The sequence below is a fragment of the Manis javanica genome, chromosome 2 (assembly GCF_040802235.1).
Source record: "Manis javanica isolate MJ-LG chromosome 2, MJ_LKY, whole genome shotgun sequence".
Lineage (NCBI taxonomy): Eukaryota > Metazoa > Chordata > Mammalia > Pholidota > Manidae > Manis > Manis javanica.
This window is the reverse complement of record NC_133157.1, coordinates 60,618,733-60,643,521: the sequence shown is the minus strand read 5'-3', so window position 1 is coordinate 60,643,521 and position 24,789 is coordinate 60,618,733. Positions and strand designations below refer to the sequence as shown.

At 37.1% G+C, this 24,789-nt stretch overlaps 1 protein-coding gene across 4 annotated transcripts in view; it reads left to right on the top strand.

Annotated features, from left to right (window-relative positions):
- Positions 1–24,520, top strand: part of IL33 (interleukin 33) — a 42,229-nt gene extending 17,709 nt beyond the window's left edge. For 2 of the 4 annotated variants that reach the window (XM_037019048.2, XM_017665004.3), the window contains exons 2-9: positions 11,779–11,927; positions 13,052–13,163; positions 17,537–17,665; positions 18,250–18,393; positions 19,727–19,834; positions 20,379–20,429; positions 21,285–21,382; positions 22,757–24,520. In XM_037019048.2, the coding sequence (XP_036874943.1) occupies positions 13,064–13,163; positions 17,537–17,665; positions 18,250–18,393; positions 19,727–19,834; positions 20,379–20,429; positions 21,285–21,382; positions 22,757–22,954 (828 nt within the window). In that variant the 5' untranslated portion in view covers positions 11,779–11,927; positions 13,052–13,063 and the 3' untranslated portion in view covers positions 22,955–24,520. The remainder of the gene's footprint in view (positions 1–11,778; positions 11,928–13,051; positions 13,164–17,536; positions 17,666–18,249; positions 18,394–19,726; positions 19,835–20,378; positions 20,430–21,284; positions 21,383–22,756) is intronic. The other 2 variants (XM_017665005.3, XM_017665003.3) reach the window with 1 other exon arrangement.
- Positions 24,521–24,789: the final 269 nt, after the last annotated feature.

Below are 24,789 nucleotides of genomic sequence, written 5' to 3'. Positions count from 1 at the left end.
GAGGAATGGTTTTCCTTCTGTCTAGTGCCAAAATTGAGACAAACAAGCTTCCTAGCTGTTCCTTAGTGCAAGTGGGGTTTATTTACCTCAATTACCCTTATAACGTGAGTGTAGCCCTTCAGGCATCCAAGTTTATGCAGAAGTTTACTATTAGAATCCCTATCTTGGGCGTATCCTGGACTTAATCTTTCGGCTCCTATATATACTTCATGTAGTTGTCTGTTCTGTTTCTAGCATTCAGCAGACAATTTTAGGAAAAAACGGCAAGCTTGCTTGCCTCCAAGTGTTTTGGACACTATACATTGTTTACTTTTATGCCAGCTCAATAGTAACTTTGAAAAAATTTTTTAAAATAATTCTGTCAGCTTTTTGTTGTTTCTCCCAGGAGGACTGGCCATAGTAACTAATACATTACTATGATGGAAAGAGAAGTCTGACTAATTAACTTTATAATGAGTAAATATTATAAATTTAAATATATATAAAACCATATTTATATTAATAAATTACTGACTTTCACTATTTTATCTTTTGTGGATCTATGTAATATTTCTTTTTCAGAAAAGGATTCTGCTCCTTAAAAAGTTTTGAAAATTCCCTCTCTTGACTGTAAAGTGTAATGATTTCACCTATGATGCTGCTAAATCTACTCACTAGCTAGACCACCCCTGATGATGTATGAACTGGACTTAGTCTCACTCTCCCTAAAAGGGTCAAATAATACAGGTGGCGTGAACCCATGCCATATTTTCAAATTTTTGTTTTCTTAGTAGCAAAACCTTTTTGACCTAGACAACTTTAAGCAGAAGCTAACTATGGAGAAGGGGTTTCTTCTGCGGGTGCTGGGGGGGAAGAGCTGAGACCCAAAACGGTTGGATTCCTCCACCCCTTTCCTGCAGTACTTCATGAATTCTGAAAATGTTTGCTTGATGTTTTAACTATGTGGCCTTGAGCAAATGACTTGATCTCTCCGTGTTTCAGTTTCCTCATCTATAAACTAACTTCCCTAACAAAACTGCTATGATGACTGAATGAGTTAAGTATATCAAGTGCTTAGTACAGTACTTGGCACATAATAAACACTATATACAGTTACTTTTTTAAAACACAGGAGAACTTTTATTTGAAGTCTGTTGAATTTTTCATACTTCTTTAAATTTTTACAAATTCATAATTTGTATATTATTTCTCCAGTTTTACTTAAGAGAAAAAAATGATCTCAACCTGAGAGTTACAACAAAAGACCTATTTGTTCCATGTTGTTTTTTTCTCACTCATTGCTTTCTTCTAGCACATAGAGATTTCTGAATCCATAAAAACAAAAACAAAAATATACTATGGGCTCTATACACTGTAATTTTTCCCTAAGACAAAATATAGCCAAGTCTATGGCTTACTTAGATTTGAGATCTGCCTCTATGACATGACTCCTGATTGCTTAATTTCCCCCTTACCCACCCACCTCATCTTGTCTGCCCTAAGATTAGTAAAAGGAGAGGAAGAGGACACAGAGTGAGGAAGAGCTTATGCATTTTTCCAAGGGTAGCATCTTTCAGATGGGCAAGAGGCTGGTGCAGCTGCTGATATAGAAGTGGGCCCATGGAGGGGAAAGTAAATGGCTGAACCAGGAGCCTGTACAGGAGCACAGGAAAGAAAGTCAAAGGCATAGGAAGACCCTGGCTTTCATGCACCCTGTTCATTTTTGAGATGAGGAAACTGAGACCTGGAGAGTTAAAGAAGCCAGTAAAGAGGGAGCAAATCCAGGGTCTAAGTTTGGGAATGGGAGACCATTCCACCTCTGCTTCTACAAAAATCACTAAAGACTTGGTCGAACACATAGCTGGGTCTCTGAAGTACGTGAGGCATGGGAAGGGACATTGGAGAGGAATAAAATAACACACAGTGAAGTGAACAATTCAAAATGCAAAACCACAGGGTCATAGGCCAAACAGAAAGTCAGCTTCTTTAAATACTTTAGAAAGAGCATTGACCAAGAACAAGACCTGGGTTCTATTAGGCTGAATCCATATAAAACTCTTATTTTTGTAGGTCAAAATATCATAGTGCCAATTTCACACTGCTCAACCCACAGTTCCAGCTCCATCACTCTGTAGATCTGTGGGATTTGGACAGGGTCTCCACATCTGTTCAGTGGGTTGATGACTGCCTTACTCAGTTTGCAGGGATTTTGCAAGGACAGATTCAAAGTACACAACATTTACTGAGCATCCGCTGTAGATAATTGCTTGGGAAACAAAGATGACTAAGTTATAACCCTTGTTCCAAGGAGACAGAATTCCAGTAGAGGCAATAGCAACAAATAGAGTTGGATATGATAAGCAAGTAAAAGAGGAAGCAATAAATTCTCCTTGGTTGTGGGTGGTTAGGGAGACAAAGGCCTTTGAATTGGGTTCTAGGGGTTAAACAGAAGTTTCCCAGGCAAAGGGGAAGAGGTATCTCTATCAAGAGAAACCAGCTTGAGCAAAGGTATGTGGTGACTTGAGAAGAGTAGACAGTCCAGTGGGTCTAAAATGTTCAGGGTATAGCAGGAGGGGCTGTGTGAGGCTATAAAGGTTGAAGGGCAGGTAGTACCAGTGTATAAAATGATTAAATAAGACTGCACGCAGGAAAGCATAGAAGTACTTTACAAATATCAGTGCTAGTCATTTTGAAGGCTTACAACAAAGTTTCCCTAAAAATTCATCCCTTTTCCCCCCTCCTCTCACAAGGGGTTTGGCTGAGTCATAACTTGATTTTCCAGATATCTTTATAGTATTTCCTCTCCCTAGTCTCCCCTGCATCCCAGCAAGTGGCACATAGGAGCTTTCAGAGTAGAAGAGAGTGGGGGACAGGAAGTGATTCAGTTTGTGTGAGGAGAGGGCTCTATTACTGTTCTCCAAACTCATCCTCCCCTTCTTCCACACCACTTATCCTGATCTCCCCTAAGAAAGAAGTGAAACTACTACACGCAAGGGAGTAGAGGATTAGTGTGAGGACCGGCCTTCTGCTCTCTCCCTTCTGCTCCCCTGAAAAAATATCCCAGAATGAAATCATATAGTATTGCCAAAATTAGTCATACGTCCCATTTCCTCTCCCTCCTACCAGCCAGGACCAGTTTTTGGGTGCTGTCTTCTTCCAGTAATTGTCTAGTACTCAACAATGGGTTTGTATAATCACATTATACTCTCATAAATCCTCTGCCATGCAAGAACATGCAAGTTTAACAAGGCAGTGAATGGAATTTAAGCTCCAGGAATTCAATTCCACCTCATCCTATTAACAGCTCCCATGGAGTAAGAGAAAGAACCAGATGGGCTTTATTTCAGACTCTGGCTTTGCTATCTAATAGCCAAGTACTTGTTTGTAAAATAATCTCTCTCAGCCTCTATTTCATCACTTCTAAAATGCAGGCAGTCACATTCAAATACCAGGGTCATGGTAACAATTAGAGATATTATATGGCACTCTTTTAAAAACAAAAAACAAGTCCATCCCGTATTACTTAAAATCCTTCTTTGGCTTCCCATTACACTTTGAATAAAATCCAAGCTCCCTCCCCTGGCCTCCAGGGCCCAGCTCTACTTTGCTTCTGTTGCTTTCCATCTCCAACCGCATTACATTGATTAGCCACACTGGCCTTCTCAGTTTTCTAAGGGCTACAGGTTCTGACAGGCCTTTGCTCTTGTTTATTCTGCCCAGATGACACCCTCTCTCTCCTCCTTTCCACATGTTCTTTGTACCCTTTGAGTACAGCTTAAACACCACCTTCTCTGATCACACTACCTTAGTACCACTCTACTCCTTTATCTTCTTTATTGGACTTATTCTTATTTATCACCATTCATAAATTATTTACTTTTATAATTATTCACTCAACACTTATCTCCCCAAAAGAGTAAACTCTATGAGGGCAGAGAAAAGTTTGCTTTGTTCACTACTGTATTTCTAGCACCTAGTTCAGCACTGAACAAGTGTTTGCTTTATTGCTGTTGTTACTAGGCAGCACTCTGTGCTGGAGCACAAACATACACAAATCCAGCATCCTTTGTGAGACTGGAATCTCAGGGAGATTAAGATTTCTTTACAATTACTAGTCATGTTTCTTTTCAAAGCATGTAACTGCTTTCTAGGGCATCAAAGGCTGAACTTCCTATTTCTTGTATTATCCAAATTTTCCATAATGAACATATAATTTTAATAAAAATTTCTTGTAACCTCTGCATTTTAACAAAACTCCCAATGGGAAGTCAATGTAGTTAAATTAATTTATTTTAAAAGTAAAATTTACAATAGGGAACGAAAGACCAACAGCCAACTTACCAGTCTTAAGGGTATCAGTATTTTAAAATACGGAAATTGCTAATCAAAGGGTATTGCCTCACATGTAAGAGAAGGTTAGTGAGTCAATAAATGATATTCCAATTGATCAATGTAGATAATATGACAAAGTGAACGTAAGATTTTCATGTAGTGTCCCATGGATTAATGATGATGGAATACATGGGCACTTGGTATTTGTGAAATGTAAATTCATGGATACCTTCTCCAGCCAAAAAGACAGCCACATGCTCATGTTGCAACTTTGGAAATAACTATACCTCCTACATTTTGGTTGCTGTTATTACTCAGAGGTGAATTACCAACTAATGAATTTCTATTTAAGATACTATTTCTTGATAGAGTGAAATCTTCTTTTAGGTTTTTTTCCTCCATAATTTAAATGTATATCATTTTCTCTGCAATGTTCCCCTCCCACATTCTCAAAACTCACTTCTTTCCATTTCTCAGGACGAATAAAGAAAGTGGCACATTTCTCATTTTCCACTGTCCTTGCTAACCCCAACCCTGGGCCCTACGATCAATGTTAATTTCCTTCCACCCTGGTCACCAGAGATGGTAACGTCCTTTTCTCTTCCATGTTGCCTCTGCTGTCATCACCCTTGGGATGACTTCAGGGCCTGTTTTGATGACTCCATACTTTTCCACAGCTCGCCCACAAAACTGCCTGTATCCTGACTGCCAGTATCAGTTCAACTGCCAAGATAGGGAACATTGGGCTTTGCTTACATACGACTGCCAGTCTTTCTACTTCTGCTCCTACTTTTTAATCCTTTTTAAAATCACTTTTTAAATCGTGGTAAACATAACAAAATTTACCATTTTAACCATTTTTAAGTGTACAGTGCAGTGGCATGGACCACATTCACAATTGTTGAGCAAACATTACCACAATCCATCTCCAGAACTTTTTTCTTCTTCTGAAACTCAAACTTGCTGTCTAGGAACAGTAGTTTCTTTTATAAGTAAATTCTTTGTCATATTTTCCAAGGAGCTGTTTCAGGCTTTTCTGACTTACCCTCAAAAATTCAAACTCATGCATACTCATTAATCCCTGTAACTCTTCTCACAACCTACTTTATGAAGAAGATTCGGGCTATTTACAAGACCCTCAAATTCCAAGACCTTAACAATTCACTCTCTCCCATTCTTTTCCTTTGCTTCCTCTCCTACAGAAAGAAGTATGTCTCCTCCTTTTTAAAGCTGACCCTTCCAGTGGTGTTTTTTCTCCTATCTCTTCTGTTTGTTTGGGACTTTAGGTTTCTCCTTTTCATTGGCTCCTTTCTCTCTTCTTTGAAATGTGCCTATATCCAAATAAAAAACATCAATAAAAATGAAAACATATATTAAGTTCCTGCTATGTGCCAGTTACTGTGCTCAGTGCTTAAAATATGCCTTCTATATAATTCTTACAATCCATATCCAAAACTTTTCTCGGTGGAGTTCAAATTATTATGAGGAAACTGAGACTTTGGATACATAAAACTACTTGCCCAAGGTCGCCTAACTTGTAAGTAGTATCTTCCCTTCTCCATACTCCTCTCAAGATACCATCCTTTCTTTCTTTCCCTTTCACTACTATACTTCTTTAAAAAGTCTCACGTCCTCCTTCTCCACAATGTGCAATTTACTGGTTTCTTGGAGATTCCCACCATGCTTAATAGACTCTCCCCAAGGTCTCTAATCTTTAACTGGGTCTCTGTAGTTCTCATCATCAGATGTTCCTTTTTGAGATGATCTCTCTTAGCCTTCATAATATGACCTCTTCTTTTTTTCCTGCTACTCTTTATGGTCTTCTTTGCCAACTCCTTTTCTTTTCATACTCCTTAAATGTAAGAGTCCCCATAGTTCCATCTAGACACAGAGCTTTTCTTCCTGCTTCCTGCTCAGCTGAGACAGTCTCACTTGTTCCCACACCACCAGCTCTCATGCTTTAACAAATGAAGAGCAAATCCACATGGCTAATTCTGACCTTTCTCACCTACAACTCAGTTCCAGTTCCCTGCTGAAATTTCCATATATAATTGTTCCTCAAGTGTGTGAAACTCCATCTGCCCCACATCATACTCTAGCTGTCCCTGCCAATGTATTCCCAGCTTACTAGCTTAACCTGCACCACTGGGACCACTTTAACTTCCCTTCACCTTCACCTCTTTTCCCCAGCACACAGCTGATATACCCACATCCAAAAAGAACTGTAAAGGCTTTGTGGCAGACACAACCCTCAACTAGGAGTGAAACTTGGGTTCTAGTCCTGACTCAGCCACTAAGGGGCTATGTGACTTAGTGGAACTGGAACAGGGATCTCTTTTCTCACTCTGATAGTCAAGGACTCTATGAAATGCCTGCAGCACTCAGCACCTTCATCCCCTCCTTACTAGTCTCACCAGCACTGTTCTAACTCTTTCCTCACTGCTTTTTGCAGTGAGAGCTATTTTAATTGATCCCCTAACTACCTTCCTTCCTATCTCATCCTTCTTTCCTTCCTATATGTGATCCTTCATAAATTACTTTCATAAAACACAGTTTTAATGATATTTCTCACTTGTTTAAAAACCTTTCAAAAGACTCTGATGGGTTATAAGATAAAGTTCAAACTCCTTACTGTTGCATTCACAACCTTTTGCATGCTAGTCCCACATAACATAAGACATTTTGCTTTGTTTAAATTGGATAACATATGTGGTTGGTTCAGGCATTGAGGGAGGGGGGAATGCCTAACTTATTATTTATACTAAAAGTCATAATGAATCAAATATTTAGGTATTAAATAATAAGCAATAAATTTTTTAGAAAATGACATAATAAATTTATGTATAATCTTATAGGAGGGGAGGTTTTTTGAAGCGGGACACAAAACCAAGAGGTTCTAAAAGAGAAATTTTATTACATAATATTTGAAAACTTACATATGGGAAAAAAATGCCATTAACAAAGTCTAAAGATAAATGGTACTGGGTAAAATTTTTAACACATACACAGATAATGGTTTCACTTCTTAATTTACAATGAGTTCATGTAAATCAATTATTTACAGAAATTGACAGCAAATGTATTTTTTAAGGGTACTCAATATAACCAAATATCATAGAAATAAAATTTGAAACTCTGCGATACTTTCCACTTTTTAGAAAGGCAACCATTTTAAGGTTGATGACCCCAATTCTGCTAAGACAATGGAGAAAAGGGCACTCACCAGGTCTGTTGAAAAAATTATAACCCAGTACAAACTTCTGTTAGTCCACTGGGTAATACCTATCAAAATATAAGATGCATGCACCCCATAAGGATCATCACAATTTGTCTTCAAACAACATCTCCATTCATACTCCCTTTAACTCCACACATCTTTCTCTTGCTGTAGAATTAGACAAGGTCTTTAAAATGTAATGATAATCTAGAGAGAACCAAGATGGCGGAATGAGTAGAGCAGCGGATATCTCCCAAAACCACATATATTTTTGAAAATACAACAAAGACAACTCTTCCTAAAAGAGAGACCAGAAGACATAGGACAACAGCCAGACCACATCCACACCTGCGAGAACCCAGCGCCTCGCGAAGGGGGTAATATACAAGCTATGGCCCGGCGGGACCTGAGCGCCCCTCACCCCAGCTCCTGGTGGGAGGAGAAGAGTCAGAGCGGGGAGGGAGAGGGAGCCTAGGACTGCTAAACACCCAGCCATAGCCATCCACACCAGAGCACAGACACACAGTGCATGCATGGGGTGCTGGAAACTAGGGAAACAGGACAGTAAGACCTGTGAGTGGGTCCCTGCAGCTGGCGCCACTGGGACAAAGAAAAGCGAGTGCTTTTTGAAAGTCTTAAAGGGACAGGGACCCTACAGCTGGATGGAAGCGCCCTGGGACACTTAGCCAAGCAGCTGCTAATTCTGGGGAACTCTGGGTGCCTGAACCCCTGCAGCACAGCTCGGAGGCCCCTCATGGAGATAAACAGCCTCCTGCCTGTTCCCCCTCCGACGCGGCTCCGCCATATTGGAGCAGCAGCCTGAGGCAGGCCATGCCCACAGCAACAGCAGAGATAAACTCCATAGCGGCCAGGCAAGAATCAGAAGCCCCATCTGCACACAGCTGCCCAGCACAAGCCGCTACAGGCTGCTGTTCTCCCAGGAGAGGAAGGCCATAAACTGGCAAGAAGGGACTTTCTCTTACCCAACACACGAGCCAGCTCCCCACAAATATATCTATCGCCATGAAAAGGCAGAAAAAAATTGATACAGACCAAGATCACAGAGGCAAACCCTGAGAAGGAGATAGACCTAACCAGTCTTTCTGAAAAAGAATTAAAAATAAAGCTCATCACCATGCTTATGGACTTGCAGAGAAATATGCAAAAGCTAAGGGATAAAGTCCGGAGGGAGATTACAGACATCAGGAGGGAGATTACAGAAATGAAACAATCTCTGGAAGGACTTATAAACAGAATGGATAAGATGCAAGAGGCCATTGATGGAATAGAAACCAGAGAACAGGAACGCATAGAAGCTGACACAGAGAGAGATAAAAGGATCTCCAGGAATGAAACAATATTAAGAGAACTGTGTGACCAATCCAAAAGGAATAATATCCACATTATAGGGGTACAAGAAGAAGAAGAGAAAAAGGAATAGAAAGAGTATTTGAAGAAATAATTGCTGAAAACTTCCCCAAACTGGGGGAAGAAATAATTGATCAGACCATGGAAGTGTACAGAACTCCCAACAGAAAGGACCCAAGGAGGACAACACCAAGACACATAATAATTAAAATGGCAAAGATCAAGGACAAGGACAGAGTTTTAAAGGCAGGTAGAGAGAAAAAGGTCACCTACAAAGGAAAACCCATCAGGCTATCCTCAGACTTCTCAACACAAACCTTACAGGCCAGAAGAGAATGGCATGATATATTTAATGTAATGAAAAAGAAGGGCCTTGAACCAAGAATACTGTATCCAGCACGACTATCATTTAAATATGAAGGAGGGATTAAACAATTCCCAGACAAGCAAAAGTTGAGGGAATTTGCTCCCACAAACCACCTCTACAGGGCATTTTAGAGGGACTGCTCTAGATGGGAGCACTTCTAAGACTAAATAGATGTCACCAGAGAAAATAAAATCACAGCAAAGAAAGCTGACCAACCAAATACTAACTAAAGGCAAAAAATAAAATCAACTACCCACAAAAGCAGTTAAAGGAAGCACAAAAGAGCACAGAATAAAACAACCAACATATAAAGAATGGAGGAGGAGGAATAAGAAGGGAGAAAAATAAAGAATGACCAGACAGTGTTTAAAATAGCTCAATAAGTGAGTTAAGTTAGACAGTAAGATACTAAAGAAGCTAACCTTGAACCTTTGGCAACCACGAATCTAAAGCCTGCAATGGCAGTAAGTACATATCTTTCAATAATCACCCTAAATGTAATTGGACTGAATGCACCAATCAAAAGACACATAATAATAGAATGAATAAAAAAGCAAGACCCATCTCTATGCTGCTTACAAGAGACTCACCTCAAACCCAAAGACTATAGGAACAAAGAAAGACTGAAGGAACAAAACGGCAGCAGAATCATAGAACCTAAGAATGGACTAACAATTACCAAAGGGAAAGGGACTGGGGAGAAAGGGAGGGATGGGAGGGATAAGGGTGGGGAAAAAGAAAGGGGGCATTACAATTAGCATGTATAATGTTGGGGGGGGCATGGGGAGGGCTGTGCAACACAGAGAAGACAAGTAGTGATTCTACAGCATCTTACTACGCTGATGGACAGTACTGTAACGGGGTTTGTGGGTGGGGGGGGATTTGGTGAAGGGGGGACCCTAGTAAACATAATATTCTTCATGTAATTGTAGGTTAATGACAACAAAATTGATTAATTAATTAATTAATTTTTAAAAAAAGATGCATGCACCCTTTGATCCAGAAATCCCACTACTGGGAATTCATGCTGCCAATGCACTTGCCAAGGTTTACCAAAATCACAACACATACACACATACAGCTGTCAGTTGCAACACTGGTGATTTTGGGGAAAAAGAAAGGGAAAAAGTGGAAACAGCCAAAACTTTAATCAGCAAAATATTGATTATGCTATATTTGAATGAATGTTATTTATAATGATTCCCATAAAGGAATGTTTCTGACATGTGAAATGGTCATGTAGTGCTGATTGAAGAGTGAAAAAATCAGCTTACAAAATTAGATTTGCAATATTATTCTTTTTTTTTGTAAAAAATAGGTATGTATAGTATGTTTGCATTGAAAGCAGACTGTCAGAATCTATAGCATACATGCTTTCCTGTCACTTACACATTTTCTAAGTGCATATACACAATTTTTATAACCAGGAGAAAATTACTTTAAAAGTTTTCAACTTTCTATAGAAGACAATAAACAATCTGTGCCCTTGTCTGCTCTACACTGAACAATGAACAATACCTAGAATCCATGTCTTAGAGGTTTTATAAAAATTAATGATTAACTGAGTATAACTCATTGAAGGAGCTACAGCTAAAATAATCAAAAAAGCTCTGTTTGGGATTTGGCTGTGGAAATAAGATACAGTCCCACTTCCACTCATTCTAACACACTAAACTAGCTCTATTTGCACTGCTTTATTCATCACACACTGTCACCCAATCAGTGTTGCTTAATACAAGTGTGTGTGTGTGTGTGTGTGTGTGTGTGTGTGTGTGTGTGTGTGTGTGTGTGTGCGCGCGCATGTGTATAAGTAGAGTTGGAATATAACTGCATCAACTACTGCAAAGTATTGACAACAGGAAATTTCATCATTCAAGACCAGTCCTTCAAATTAGGTGAGTATAATAAGTACTGTGAAAAATATTTGCTGTATGTTATTGGGAAAAACAGCACAAAAGAACCAGTGATATTTATGTTGCCATCTATTCTAAAATATTTCTGATTTAAGAATAGGAAAGTAGAGAGCAAAGTTAAGTCTGAAAAAATGGTGCAAAGAGTGATTGTACTTTTTAAGGTAAAGATTTGTAGTCTGTTTAAAGAAAATGTTTTTTAAAAAATAGTATTTGAAAATATTTCCTTACTATGCTTTTGACTTATCATGTGATTCTTAAAAAGCAGCTGATTTTATGTGTTGATGACTGCATTGTAAATGTGGTATTTCAGTTTCTTATGTATCTTGCTTAACTCTGCAAGCTAATGTTGGTTTAGAGCAGAGTTTCTCCAAGTGTGTTCTCTCAAACTAGTCCACGGGGGTGTTAGTAGGGGGCACTGGGGAAGTTACAAAATGAAATAATTACTGAAAATATTTCAAAAAATTTCTTCAATGATTCTTCAATGAAGGACAGTCAATATCTCTAGTATGCTAATGTGAGTCTTCCAAAGGGGTGGAATATAGATTGGAATATTTCCTAGATTTATTTGAAAAATGCAACTCTTTTTTTTTAATGTCCTCCAGGTGAATTCTTTTTTAGGACATAAGGATCCTTGGATAAAAGAGAAAACAAATCCAGCAATGCAATTTTCATGTTATCAGTAAAGTGTTACCTGAACTTTTTGCAGGGTACTATTTGAACTACTATCTGTACAATTTAAAATTTAACTACAGTAAGTTTACCTAACTGTACTATTTCACATCTCATGATTACAAATGAACTACTATATTCAGAAATTTATTATTTCAAGAAAGTTTGAACAACTGGCTAAGTGTTTGAAGTTAAATATACAGTTCTGATTATTCTTTTCCTATATTTGGATGATGGAGAGAGCAGACAAGGTAGGGAAGCTCTGGCATAAAGAAGTAAGTCAGGAGACTAGATTCTCATCCCAGTTTTGGCTTTGTGATGCTGGGCAAGGCACTTCATCTTTACATCTTACCCTAGTCATCTATAGACTTAGGGGCTCAATAAATTGATGTCAAAGGTTCTATGCTTCTAAGTGTTCTAAGTGTTCATCAGCATCCATTGATCAGCAACCTTCCCTGAATTAAGTATTAAATTGGGGTCTGTAAAGATGATGATTTTTCTAATTCTATCATTCCTTCTCCAATGTATAAATCCCTCATTCATTCATTCTTGAGAAATGCTATGGGTCAATTACCACATTATTTTTTTTTTGGATGCTCAAATTGTGCCAAATTCGGCCAGTGGCAAAACCCTTGAAGGAGGCTACTGTGTCCTTTTGATACAATCTCACTGGTCTTTCAATAGCTTACTGCTTTCTAGCAGAACATGATATTCCATGTTCACTTCTACTCTCCCAGCCCAGATCTGGAGTCCTCAGTTTCTTTCAGTAGCTAAAGTATTTAGAAACTAAGATATGGGCACACTGATACTGCTGATTTAATTTTAACATTACAGGGATTATCCCTTGGCTTTCTCCTTTTATTTTATGTTTGTATCTCCTTTCTCCTACACTGACAATCCTATAACATCAATATATCTACTTACTTGCTCTATGTATAGTATGGAAAAACAGTCTCCGAATTCTAATACCAGTATTACCATTAACAATAAATGTACTAAGTAAAGTTTAAGATTTCTTTGCAGTTCTTTTTTGTTGTTGATCATATTCTAGTAGAGATACATATTCAGAAAACTATGTTCAAATTTTACTGAAATAATTATTTTCTTTGTGTGGGTATGTTATCAATTTTATTTTGAGTGAACCAAAGTTGTTCCTGTTTATTTTCAAGTTGAGATGACTGAACTAATATTATATGTTAATCACAGAAGCCTGAAAAAATGAAGCCTAAAATGAAGTATTCAACCACCAAAATTTCTCCAGCAAAGATGAACAACTCAGCAGGCAGTAAAGTTGTGGTAAAATCTCCCAAGTTGAGAAGTAAGGAATTAAGCATTTCTGATTGTTTTGCACACTATTTTTATCTGTTATCAGATTTTTTTATTGATGTTCATACAAGCTGCTTTGCCAAAACCTACTAAGAACACAAGAGCTGAAATTGAAAGAGATGGCTTCTAAGTGCATAATACATCAGGCTTTGGTTTTAAACAGACTATATATAGCCAACTTTAGCTTATTTGACACATCACAGGACAGGAATGGCTCAGGTAATTTAAACCAGCTAATAGTGATTAACATAATTATAGCCTTTCATATCAATCTTTTCTCTCTACCTACACCTCCTTCCACCAAATCCTAAAAACATGTTTCCATGTTAACTAAAAATTTTTAACTGATCCACCTTTATTCAGCAAACATTTATTAAGACCCTTGCTGCACCAAGCTGTGGTCTTGACTAGCAACTTCTGGTAAAGGAGAGAATAATATGTGAAGATATTTGAATAATCCAGGTCCCAAGTAAAGCAGAATTGACCAAATGATGCTCAAGTTTACCCAATTGCAAACTCAGAGGGTTTGGAAAAGTTGAAGGGTAAATAAAGTCAGGTAGTAGCCATAGCTTTAAGATGAAAGAGCTATATACATCTTTGATCCTTAAAATTATCTATCTTAGGGAAGAATTATCCAGATTTATACTCCTGTTTTTCATATGGGAGCAGTGACACAAAAGAGAGTTCACAGAGCCCTGGTGGACTGGAGAGAAAACAGAGGATGAGGAATGATGGTGGGAATTGATGTAACCTTTTCCTTTGTGCTCTTCTCCATTTCCCCAAACATCTTTAAAGCTAAAAGAGAAACCTGTATTAAAAAATATCATTTCTGTCCTCCCTGAGGCTCTATCCCACCCACACTGTTCTTTGGTTACCAGGGAAAACACTAATTTGTGGTTCCTGAAAGGCCAGGAAATCACAGTTAAGTTAGTTCTTTTTCTTGCGTCTGAGTCAAAATGTTCTGTGCAGCAACAGTGACTCAGTGGAGTGATTCTGCATCCCCAAATTCCCTCTTAATAAAGAATGATTTTCTGTATCCTAGGAGATGTGGTGTAGGCCCATATCCCTACATGGCAATAATTGGAGGTAGAGCTGAGTAGAGATCACATCCTTTAGTCTGGGTCTGTCCATGGAAGATCTTCTGTTACAGTGAAGGCACTTCAACTTTTTCTTGTGAACAGTAAGGAACCATTAAAAATGTTTAATTGAGGAATAGTAAGATAATTTTATTTTAAAGAAATCACATTGGTTTTGGTGTGCAGATAGAGCAAGGGGGCAAGAGTAGAAACAGAAATTGGACAAGGTCTATGCCTTCATACATGGGATTGTGGATGAGGACCTGACGTAAGACAACAGAATAAAAATGAAGGACTAAATTTCAGATGCATTAGAGGATGAAATCAATAAGACTTAATGACAGATTGAATAAATTGAGGTGTTTGGAGGAAAATGAAAAAATGTATGAGTCTCAGCTTTCTGACTCAAGAATTGGGCAGACTATGATAGATAATGGTATTATTTTTCAAGATAGTGAATTCAGGAGGAATATATTGAGTGTACAGAAAAATCAAGTTTTTATTATGAATATATTTGAATTTGGTATAGGTGTAGATGTTCAGAATTCAGGATGTTCTACACAGATAGAAACAGAGATGCTTTAAGGGAGCTGAAGTCAAATGCCCAGTAAAGTAAGAGTAACAAATTTAAACCAAAGGTAGAGTTACATTTTGGGGAGTCATCAGTATATAAAAAAAAAATGACTGAAGTCACTGGAACAAGCGAGATTGCCCAGAAAAAAGTCTAGAATCTAGAAAAAGGCAAAGGACAATATCCTAAAGAACATCAATATTTTGGGAGCAGACAGAACAGGAAGAACTAATAGAGATGGAGATGGACTGATCAGAGAGAAACAAGGAGAACCTAAGTAAACTGGTGACATGACAATCAGGGAAGAACTTTGGGTTCAAGGAAGGATGTGCTTCCTTCAAATGCCACAGACAGGTCAAGAGTAGTAAGCAGTAAAAAGAGACATTGATAAAACAGGTGTTTGGGGAAGAAATGACAGATGCAGTGATTCACTTCTGTAAATCCTTTCAGCCACAATCTGGCCCTCTCAGTGAATGGCAGAACTACAGAATTATTTCCACCCCTTCACATTTACTTACCAGAAATGACTGAGGGATTTCATCATGCTATTGCTATGATGAAATTTGTTACAAAAATTTCCTTAAAAGCCATACTAAGAACACAGCCCTCAGACATCAGGCAGGATAGACATAGGAAGTGGCAACAGGCCTTACATTAAGTTTGAACTGCCCCTTTGACCCCATCCATGAAGCACTCTCTCCAACAAAATCCCCATGGCCATGCCAGCTTTGTGCTTTCCTCCCAGTAACGCAACCCTCACACCACACTTTCATCTGCCCCAAACACCAAAATATACCTTCTTCCAAATTCTCCCAATAAAGTATCTTCAATATTTCAAATGTAGTCACCCTCTCCACAATGAATTATACTCAGTGCTTGTCCCACTAGATGCTAGCCCTTACATCCATCTTTAGCCCCTCACTCTCTTCTACAACCAAATACTTCTTCAGTATCATGACCCTCACTTCTAACTACCCAAGGTCCATATCCTGCTCCTCAAAGAGTCCATTCTTAATATTGGACATGCCTGCCAGTCATGTCCCCATACAATGCTGACTACAACAGAAAGATAAGAGTATAAGGAATGAGCATGCTTATAGGGCCAATTTGTACTTTTTAGCTTGAAGATACAGTGTTTGTAAAGTATTGTATTAAACTAGCTGTCAGGAGACCAAGTTCAATGCTGGCTCCAGCACAGCTTTATAAATTATCTTTGCAGCTATAAAAGCACTATATAATGTGAGATGCTGTAATTGATACTTATGAATTGTGAAACAATGTTAGAGAGTTTCAAGGTGGATGTGAATAATTAAGTGGTATTGCTCTGTTCGAATAGTTGAAAGTAAATGCCCACCTGAACTGGAGACAAGACAGAGATTATTCAAAACAGTTGCTAACAAAACTTAATTCCACTTAAGTTTGAAAAGCATATCAGGAAGGCAAATCTTCTGGAGAAAAGAAAAGATCATAGAATAGATCCCAAAGTGACAAGTAATTATTTTCATTTTCTTAATTACTGTGAATAATTGAAATTTGGCTATATTGTACAAATTTGATAACTCATTTACAATGCGATATTATGACTCAAGTGTTATAACTTTCTTTTCTATTTGACTCTAAAAGGATATTTATGATTTCCAAAAAGCAAATTTAATTTTTTACTTGAGATTTAATTTTTCTTTGGCTAAATGAAATGAGAATTATTTAATAATTGGTTATTCTTTTTACTTCAACTGACTAAGTTCAATTTGTATTGTGTTAGTCTCTAAAATTTCAGCGTAGCATTTTTTTAGATGGAAGTAGATGGAAAGAGTAGCTTTGATATTAGATACTCTTGAGTCACAACTTCTCACCTGATCTATAGCCTTGGGCAATGTCATGACTGCTGAGAGCCTCAGACCATCATCTATAAAGTGAGGAGAATACCTCCCTTGGCAAGAATGCTCAATGGAGAAAAGAGTCTCTTCAATAAATGGCACGGGGAAAACTGAATAGTCACATTGAAAAAATGGAACTTGACCCCTATCTGACACCACTCACAAAAATTAACTCAAAATGGATTAAAGACTTATGTAAGACTTAAACCCATGAGACTCCTAGAAGAAAACATACAAAAAAAAGCTCTTTGACATTGGTCAGCTATTTTTAATATTAATAAACTTTTATAGACTATGGACATCCATCAAAATTGTTAAGTATATTCTAGATAAGTAGAAAAGATTATAATTTCATATGACTTTGAAAGTTCCCCCTTAGTTAGGCAGATTGATGTATGTTGGATGTAGATCCTCATTCACTTATATTAAATTCTGAAAACCAGTATTTTTTCTAAAGACCTAAAATTCTTCATAACTCATTTGGCAGAAAAAATATAACCCGAACTCATTTGACAGTTAAATCTTGACCTGAACCAACATGCCGTCTCTTTATTTCCCCTTATGTAAATTTTCCTATGTTTCACTGTACAATTATTACTTAATTTTTGTGTGTGGGGCCCTGCCCTAGTCTCTGCTGAGAGTGCTACATATACACAGTATATGTTCTACATGACAATTCTAAAATCTAAAAAACTCTGAATTTTGAAACTCAACTGGCCCTAAGGTTTCTGACACCATACTATGGACCTTTAATTGCTTTCTCAGTCTGCTACACTCAGGGTTTGTAAAAGGAGAAAGATGGATTGAATGAAATTATATCACAGTTTTTTCAATTGTTTAGAATCCCCAAAAAAAGCTAAAGAAGTTTGCCAGATGTACTTCATGCAGCTACGCTCTGGCCTTATCATAGAAAAGACGACAGCCTGTTACCTTAGGAAAGAAAACACCAAAAGGCATTCACCAAAAACAGGTAAATGGAAACTACACATTTCCTGGTAACTCTTCAGTATGGTGATGGGTATCTTATTTGCCTTCACTTACTATGTCTAGATATATAATTTTCTTCCCTCACTCCAATTTTCCTTCTAGAAAAGAGTAAGGATGATGAACTACTTTCTAACCATTTTCAAAAGGGGCATATAAAGAGTTTTTAATAGCATGGGGGAAAAGGCTATGTTAGAATGTAAATTATAAATATAATTTTATAAATTATAAATATATTTAAAATTATAAAATTATAAATATATTTACAATATTTTAAGTGCTTTTTCTTCACTTAAAGGAAGTAAATTTAAAATGTTAATAGCGATTACCTTTTGGGTGTTGAGACTGTGGGTGACTTAGTTTTCTTCCACCTGGATTCCAATGGGTGTGCATTATTGAGGTATAAGTGTGCCAGGAGGTATCGATCCCTTCAAACTATGGGGTGGCTGAAGCCCCAGGTCAGTCACCACTGTCACCAAGCAACCTTGGCTGGGAATCCTTAAAGGGTGGGAAGGATTTGGGCAGTGTGGGGACTTACAGTCCACTCCTATCCCTACCCCTGTCCTACAGCTGGAAAATACAAAGAGCAACATCTGGTATTCGCTGCCTATCATCAACAGCTGGAACACCTTGAAAAGTCTGCAGAGGGCTTTGCCTTTGATATACCTATGGTCCAGAAATGTCCTATAGCAACTGATGTTCCAAGTATCCAAGGTGTGACTGGTCACTGGGGTGGTGTGGGGGTAAGGAGTGAGGTAAGACACAGGACACTGGCTGGTGCAACTCCATCCAGGGAGCAGCCCCAAGTCTATGTCTTCATGTATATCAGAAACTTCTGTCCATTTGCTACTGATATACCCATTTAGTGGTATCTAAACTAGGTAAAGGGTAGCTACTCTAATGATGCATGTGCATTCTATGGTTAGCATTCTATCATTATTTTGGAAGTGGAATCCCATATACATATACTAGGGATTGGAATCCCATGTACATTATTCCTGGGGAAAATACATTATCCTTTGAGGGGAAAAAACACATTAGCCTCCCAAATTTCAACATTTGACAATGAAATCAAAGGAAAGAGTCATTACGTTTTTAAAATATAAGTTCAATTCTTAAGCATTTTAAATAGTTGTTAAAACTGTTCAAAATTATGTAACTTATTTATGCAAATAAAGTCCAAGTTGATGGTGACTATCAAGAAGTAAAAAGATAATTTAAAAAACTTGACCAGGAATTGCAAGCTGCCATTTCAAGCATTATTCCTCATATAAATGTCTTATGGTCTCAGAAGCATACTGAAGTTTCTAAGTATTTTTAAATCATTTTACTTTAGCAGTTCATAGACAAATTCGACATTTAACATTCTCATTTTGTAGATTATTTTTCTTAAAATAATTCTATAATGTAAATAAAATACACTGATTTTTTTTTCTCCAGGACCCATATAGATAGTTCCTAAATCTGCTCCAGTTTACCCCAGCATGCCATAAAAATTATCATTTTCTATATGCTGGGATGTTTTTTAAAAAGGTGGGAATACTGTTCTAAGTGTCACTTTGTTATTTAGCCTAAGGACAGAAGGGGCTCACACCTGCATTCTCTAGGACTGTTGAAGTCTCTAAGTCCACACCTTACAAATGGGTATTCATTTATCTATGTCTATCAAAATACAGTTCCTTCTTGCCCATAGTACCCCTAACCATGGAGAGCTAGGAAGCGGAGGTTTCTTTAGGCAACATCTGTCACTTTTCCAGCTTCTTTCTTCCCACCAAAAGCTGATAAGCACACTAACATGGCCTCCAGTGGCCTTCACACAGGAGACTAGCATCCTTAATTCCATTCAGGTGGCACATCTCAGTCTTTGAGCTATGTTAAGCTTGTGCCAAAGGCTTTCACCTATGCAATAGTGATGGACAAAGTGCAACTCAAATTAAAAAAAAGAAAACCTTTAAGGACGTATTTTTTTTAAATGCTGAAGATTGTTCATGGAAACAAGGTTCTTTTAAAAGAAAAATCCTAATGACACAACTTCCACTTCTTACAGAATATTCTGCTTCCTTGAGCACATACAACGATCAGTTCATTACCTTTGTTTTTGAGGATGGAAGTTATGAGATCTATGTTGAAGATTTGCAAAAAGACCAAAAGAAAGGTAGAATATTTTCTTTTGTCTATAACAATAGAATGATGATGAGTAAAAAATAAACTTACCAAACCATAAATACAGATTAACCCGGACATGACAAACAGATTCCATGCTGTCTGTGTGCTGACTCCAATGCGTGGGCAGTCGATGCCTGACTATTGCGGTGTGGAGGAGGATTCAGAACCTTAGGGTTCACCAAGAAAGAATGTTGATATTTACAAATGGCGTCTGTTGTGAAAGATGGAAGAAGGGACCACAAGAATATGCTACTGCTAAATGACCTACTACTTTTTCAATAGCAGCCTTATCAATATCACCAAAGTACAGTCCCTAGTGAAAGAAAATATCATGCTATGAACAATATTCTAAACACTTAATGAATTCATCAGAGCATATTCATACATTTTTGAGACCTTTATCAAAACCACAAAAGTTTTGCTCTGATTGATACATAATAAAAAGAGGAGGATATGTTCTTATGTATATATTGGAATTGAAACATTTTATGAAACTGTATCTCACCAAAGGAATTTCATGCATTCTCTTTCAGACAAGGTGTTATTCCGTTACTATGATTCCCAATACCCCTCAAGTAAAACAGGTAATTTGGGTGGGTTGGATAACTTGTGCTTGAATTCTTAAATTTGGGGTGTAGATGATTCCAGAAATGCTCCATGGGAAAGGAAGTCAGTCTCAGAAGCTTCTCTCCAGCCCAAGTTCATTGTAAAATCTTAGAATCTTAGAGGATTTACTGCATCTCATGCACTTTGCAGTTTAATAGTTAGGATAAAAGTTTGACTACACTTATCAGAGATCCAGAATAAAGTGGCTTAAGCTATACAAAACTTTATTTCTTTCTTAGCCAGGATTGGAATAGCAGTTCTGATCAACAGTTTGTTCACGGACCCCCTTCCTTCTCTTTCTGTGGCTCTGCCAATATCTACATGGTTCAAGATGTCCACCATGACAATGCCCAATCAGCAGGACAGAGGAAAATGGACACATGACTTCTCTTTCTTTTTAAGGACAAAACCTGGAAATTGCTCCTGACATTTTCACTCACCTCGCATTGGTCAGAACATAGTCACATTGCTACACTTAGCCACAAGAAGGCAGGCTGGATAATGTTCTGTTGTTCTACAAGAAGGGGAGTTGGATACTGGGGGATAACTATCAGTGGCTTTAAATGCAGAAAGGGAAGTTAGCACCCAGAAAGTCACAATTCTACAACTAGAAAGCACGTAAGAAAACTAACCTCTCTCCTTCAAGGGAGGAATACCCCCTTGTCCAATAACCCTTCAGTTTTATTTGGATACAAATATTTCTAAGAGACATGTTGGTTAATGAAGTAGCTATTTACACGACATTCCGAACTCTTTTCCTGGGTGTTAAACTCATTACATTAAAATGAGTTACAATTCTTAACTTTACAATCTACATATTTTTTAATTGCAAGATGATGGTGTTGATGGTCACACATTAATGGTGAACCTGAGTCCTACAAAAGACAAAGACTTCTTGCTGCATGCCAACAACAAGGAATGCTCTGTGGAGGTAATGGAAATATGCACTTCATTGTCATGATTGACTCCATTCCTTTGGGCAGATTTGGGTCTTTGCAGTATTCTGAAAAAGGTCTTCATTGTTGCTATTGTATATAAAACACAATCAGTTATTACTAATAACTTATTTCTGGAGCAGGGAAGGGAAGTAAATGGCATGAATAGCCTTGCTGCTGAATGTCTGGTCTCTGCCAGTAGTACGGCATCACCTGGGATCTTGTCAGAAATGCAGAATTCCAGACTCTCACACATCAAAATCAGAATCAGAATTTTAACAAATCACCAGGACACTAACATGCACATTATAGTTGGAGAAGCACTGCTACACAGAATGATCTCAAATTCTTTGTATTTGACTTTAGGAACTACTGTATTCTTCCAGGAAGTGTTTCTTTGTAAAATATACTTTTCTCAGAGAAATGGAAAAATAATTTTACACTTTAAGCCTGCTGAACAGAGGGTCATTAACATTTCCATATGCCAAGATTTACAGATGGTGTAGCAATCTACATTCTAATCTCAGGATTCCCCACATAGTCTTCTACAGTTAGTAAATGGTAGTATTATACCAGTCATGATAAAGAATTATAAACATCTTGATGAACAAATAAGCCAAAGGTAGAGACCAGAAAGAAAATATGAGAATAATATTTAAGATAAATTATATAAATACACAAAATTATAAAGCTAACTAACACAGCCATGTAAGGTATTAAAAAAAACACTAGATGGTAAGCAGCATCTCCCTTATCAAAACATTTCTAAGTGTATATAACTACTCAGTAAAAAGAGTTGATCCATACTGAGCTCTATTATATAGCAAAGCACAACACTATGCTAAATGTTTTACAGGCACTGTCTCATTTAATTTTCACAGTAACTCTATGAGGGGTTATTGTATTGGTCAGGTATTTCTGTGTAACAGCCCATCCCCAACACTTAGTGGCTTAAAATAATAGTCATTTATATCACTCACATATCTGTGGGTAAGTTGGGGGTTGACTGATCTAGAAAACTGGCTACACTAAAAAATTTGAGGCTTGAGAGATAAAGCAATGTGCCCAGGTCTCAGAGACTGTACATGACAAAAGAGGAATACAAATCCAGAACTGCTGCACTGCATCGGGCATCTAAGCCACAGTGTCTTCAAAGCATACTGGTTTTCAGCAAATCAAATAAAATAATTTGATTTGATTTGGCTCTCTATCCCTCTTCCTTCTTCCCCGACTCCCATCCCCTACTCAGTAAGCAGGCTTGCTAGAAATACCAAGTTATAAATAATTACCCTTTAGTTTCTAACACAAGAAGGTGAAGTTGAGTCTGGACTTCCCACTCATATTGGATGTTTTCTGTCTTGTTTCCTCAGCTACAAAAATGTGAAAACCCATGGCCAGAGCAGGCCTTTTTTCTCCTTCATAAGAAGTCCTCCAAACGTGTTTCATTTGAATGTAAGAGCAACCCTGGAATGTTTCTTGGAGTAAAAGATAACCACCTTGCTCTAATTAAAGTAGGGGACCAAACTGAGGAATCAGGTACAGAGAATATCATATTTAAGCTCTCTTAAACTTAATGTGATAGAAAGCTATGGATCTGGGGTTGGGTAGTCCAAATAGCTACCATTGGAGAAGGGATGAAAGATAAGAGACAAAAACATTTAAAGGAAATGGAGATGCTTAGTATGCTGTGGAATGTTTTCCTTATTATGTGTAATTATTTTTTTTGTAATCCTTAAGTCATTTTTTGCTTTTCCTCTATATCACTACATAGGCAATATAAGTATTGGAAATTAAATAGGGTATTGGTAAAGAGACCTGCTAACATTCTGAAAAGATACAGCCTGACCTTTACTTTTTTTCTTTCAGTCCAGAAAAAACTTCATATTTAGAGCTGAGACCTCTGGGGAAGAAACAAGGGCCTTAGCCTAAGTCTCACTTTAGACAGAGATTCATTTTAGAGAGCTACATAAAGCATAACTTTTCTAGATTCCAAACAATAATTTCAAAAACTAGCATTGCTAGTAAAACGTTAGTAAGATACTACACAGTTTGACTATTTCATAAGTGGAATAGACCCCAAGTCTATTTGCAGATGCCCAAAAGTTCAGATGCCTATGTGGCTTGGCAGGTAATAAAAACATGTGAAAAGGCAATGATAATAAAAAAGTTAAGAAAGATAAATCCAATGTTTGTAAATTGAATACTTTTACCTCTAATTATTTCATTTTTGTAGACTGAGTTAACTTTAAGCAAGGCATTCTTATATTAGGAAGAAAAGTTAATTTTTGTTCAGACATAATTGAAATCATTAGGAAAATCTAATAAACTAAAACATATTTTTAAAAAGCATTGATCCACAACATATGTTAGGGCATCCCAGTACTATTGGATTCAAGTACCATGGTGGGGCCAGAAGTCCTCTGACCTACTAAAACTTAAATGGGACATAGGATTGATTAACATCATACTTTCAGTAACTGACTATCCCTCAAATTTGCAGCATACCATGTCCTTCTGACCCTGGCTTCCAAAGATCTATGACCTTTATTCTGCTTCACCAACCTTATGTTAAATAACTTTACAAAAAATTATTAATAGAAATATTTTTTATTAACTATCTTTGCATTTTACTGTTAACTAAGACAATAAAATTTATACTAAACTAAATAATAACATTTTTTGAAAACTAAAGGAAAAGTTTTTGCTTTTTTTAAAGCCTTGGCAATTTTTACTACAATTTTTCATAGGCTTAATATTGACAATAAACAATAAACATAGTAACAGGATTCTTATGAAATATGACTTTTTTCTGAAAGTATACGTTTTTCAATTTCTAATTTGTTAAGATCTGTTGTGTATGATTTGCTGGTGGAACACAAAATAAAAGAGGCTGAGAATTACTGTACAAAGGCAAACAACTGTAGAACAATGTATCTTTGTTTTATTATTTTGTTAATAATTTTATATAGAGGCATAAAAATAATAACAGCAGAATCTATATCATCCCCTCAGAAAAACACTTAAATGTTGACCATGTGTGTCTGTATAATATGTTTAAAATGATTATTATTAAGTAACCAAATAAATCTATTACATTTTTAATATCCTTGAATAAACTATATTTTTCAAAAGGACATGATGCCATAATGATTTTATCATAAAATGACTCAATATTCTGAAACTCTTACGTGAAATTAAGCACACCCCAATCCATCAGTGTTAGTATCTGGAGTAGGTCATTTGTCTGATGTCTTTGGTGATTCAAAACTGAGTAAATTATAAATAATAAAACTAATATTTTCCAGGTAAGGAATTGTGTCTTTTTCACCTTCATAGTCACATTGCCCATCATAGTGGCCAGCACAGTTGCCATTCAATGACTTTTACCCAAGGTCAAACAGCC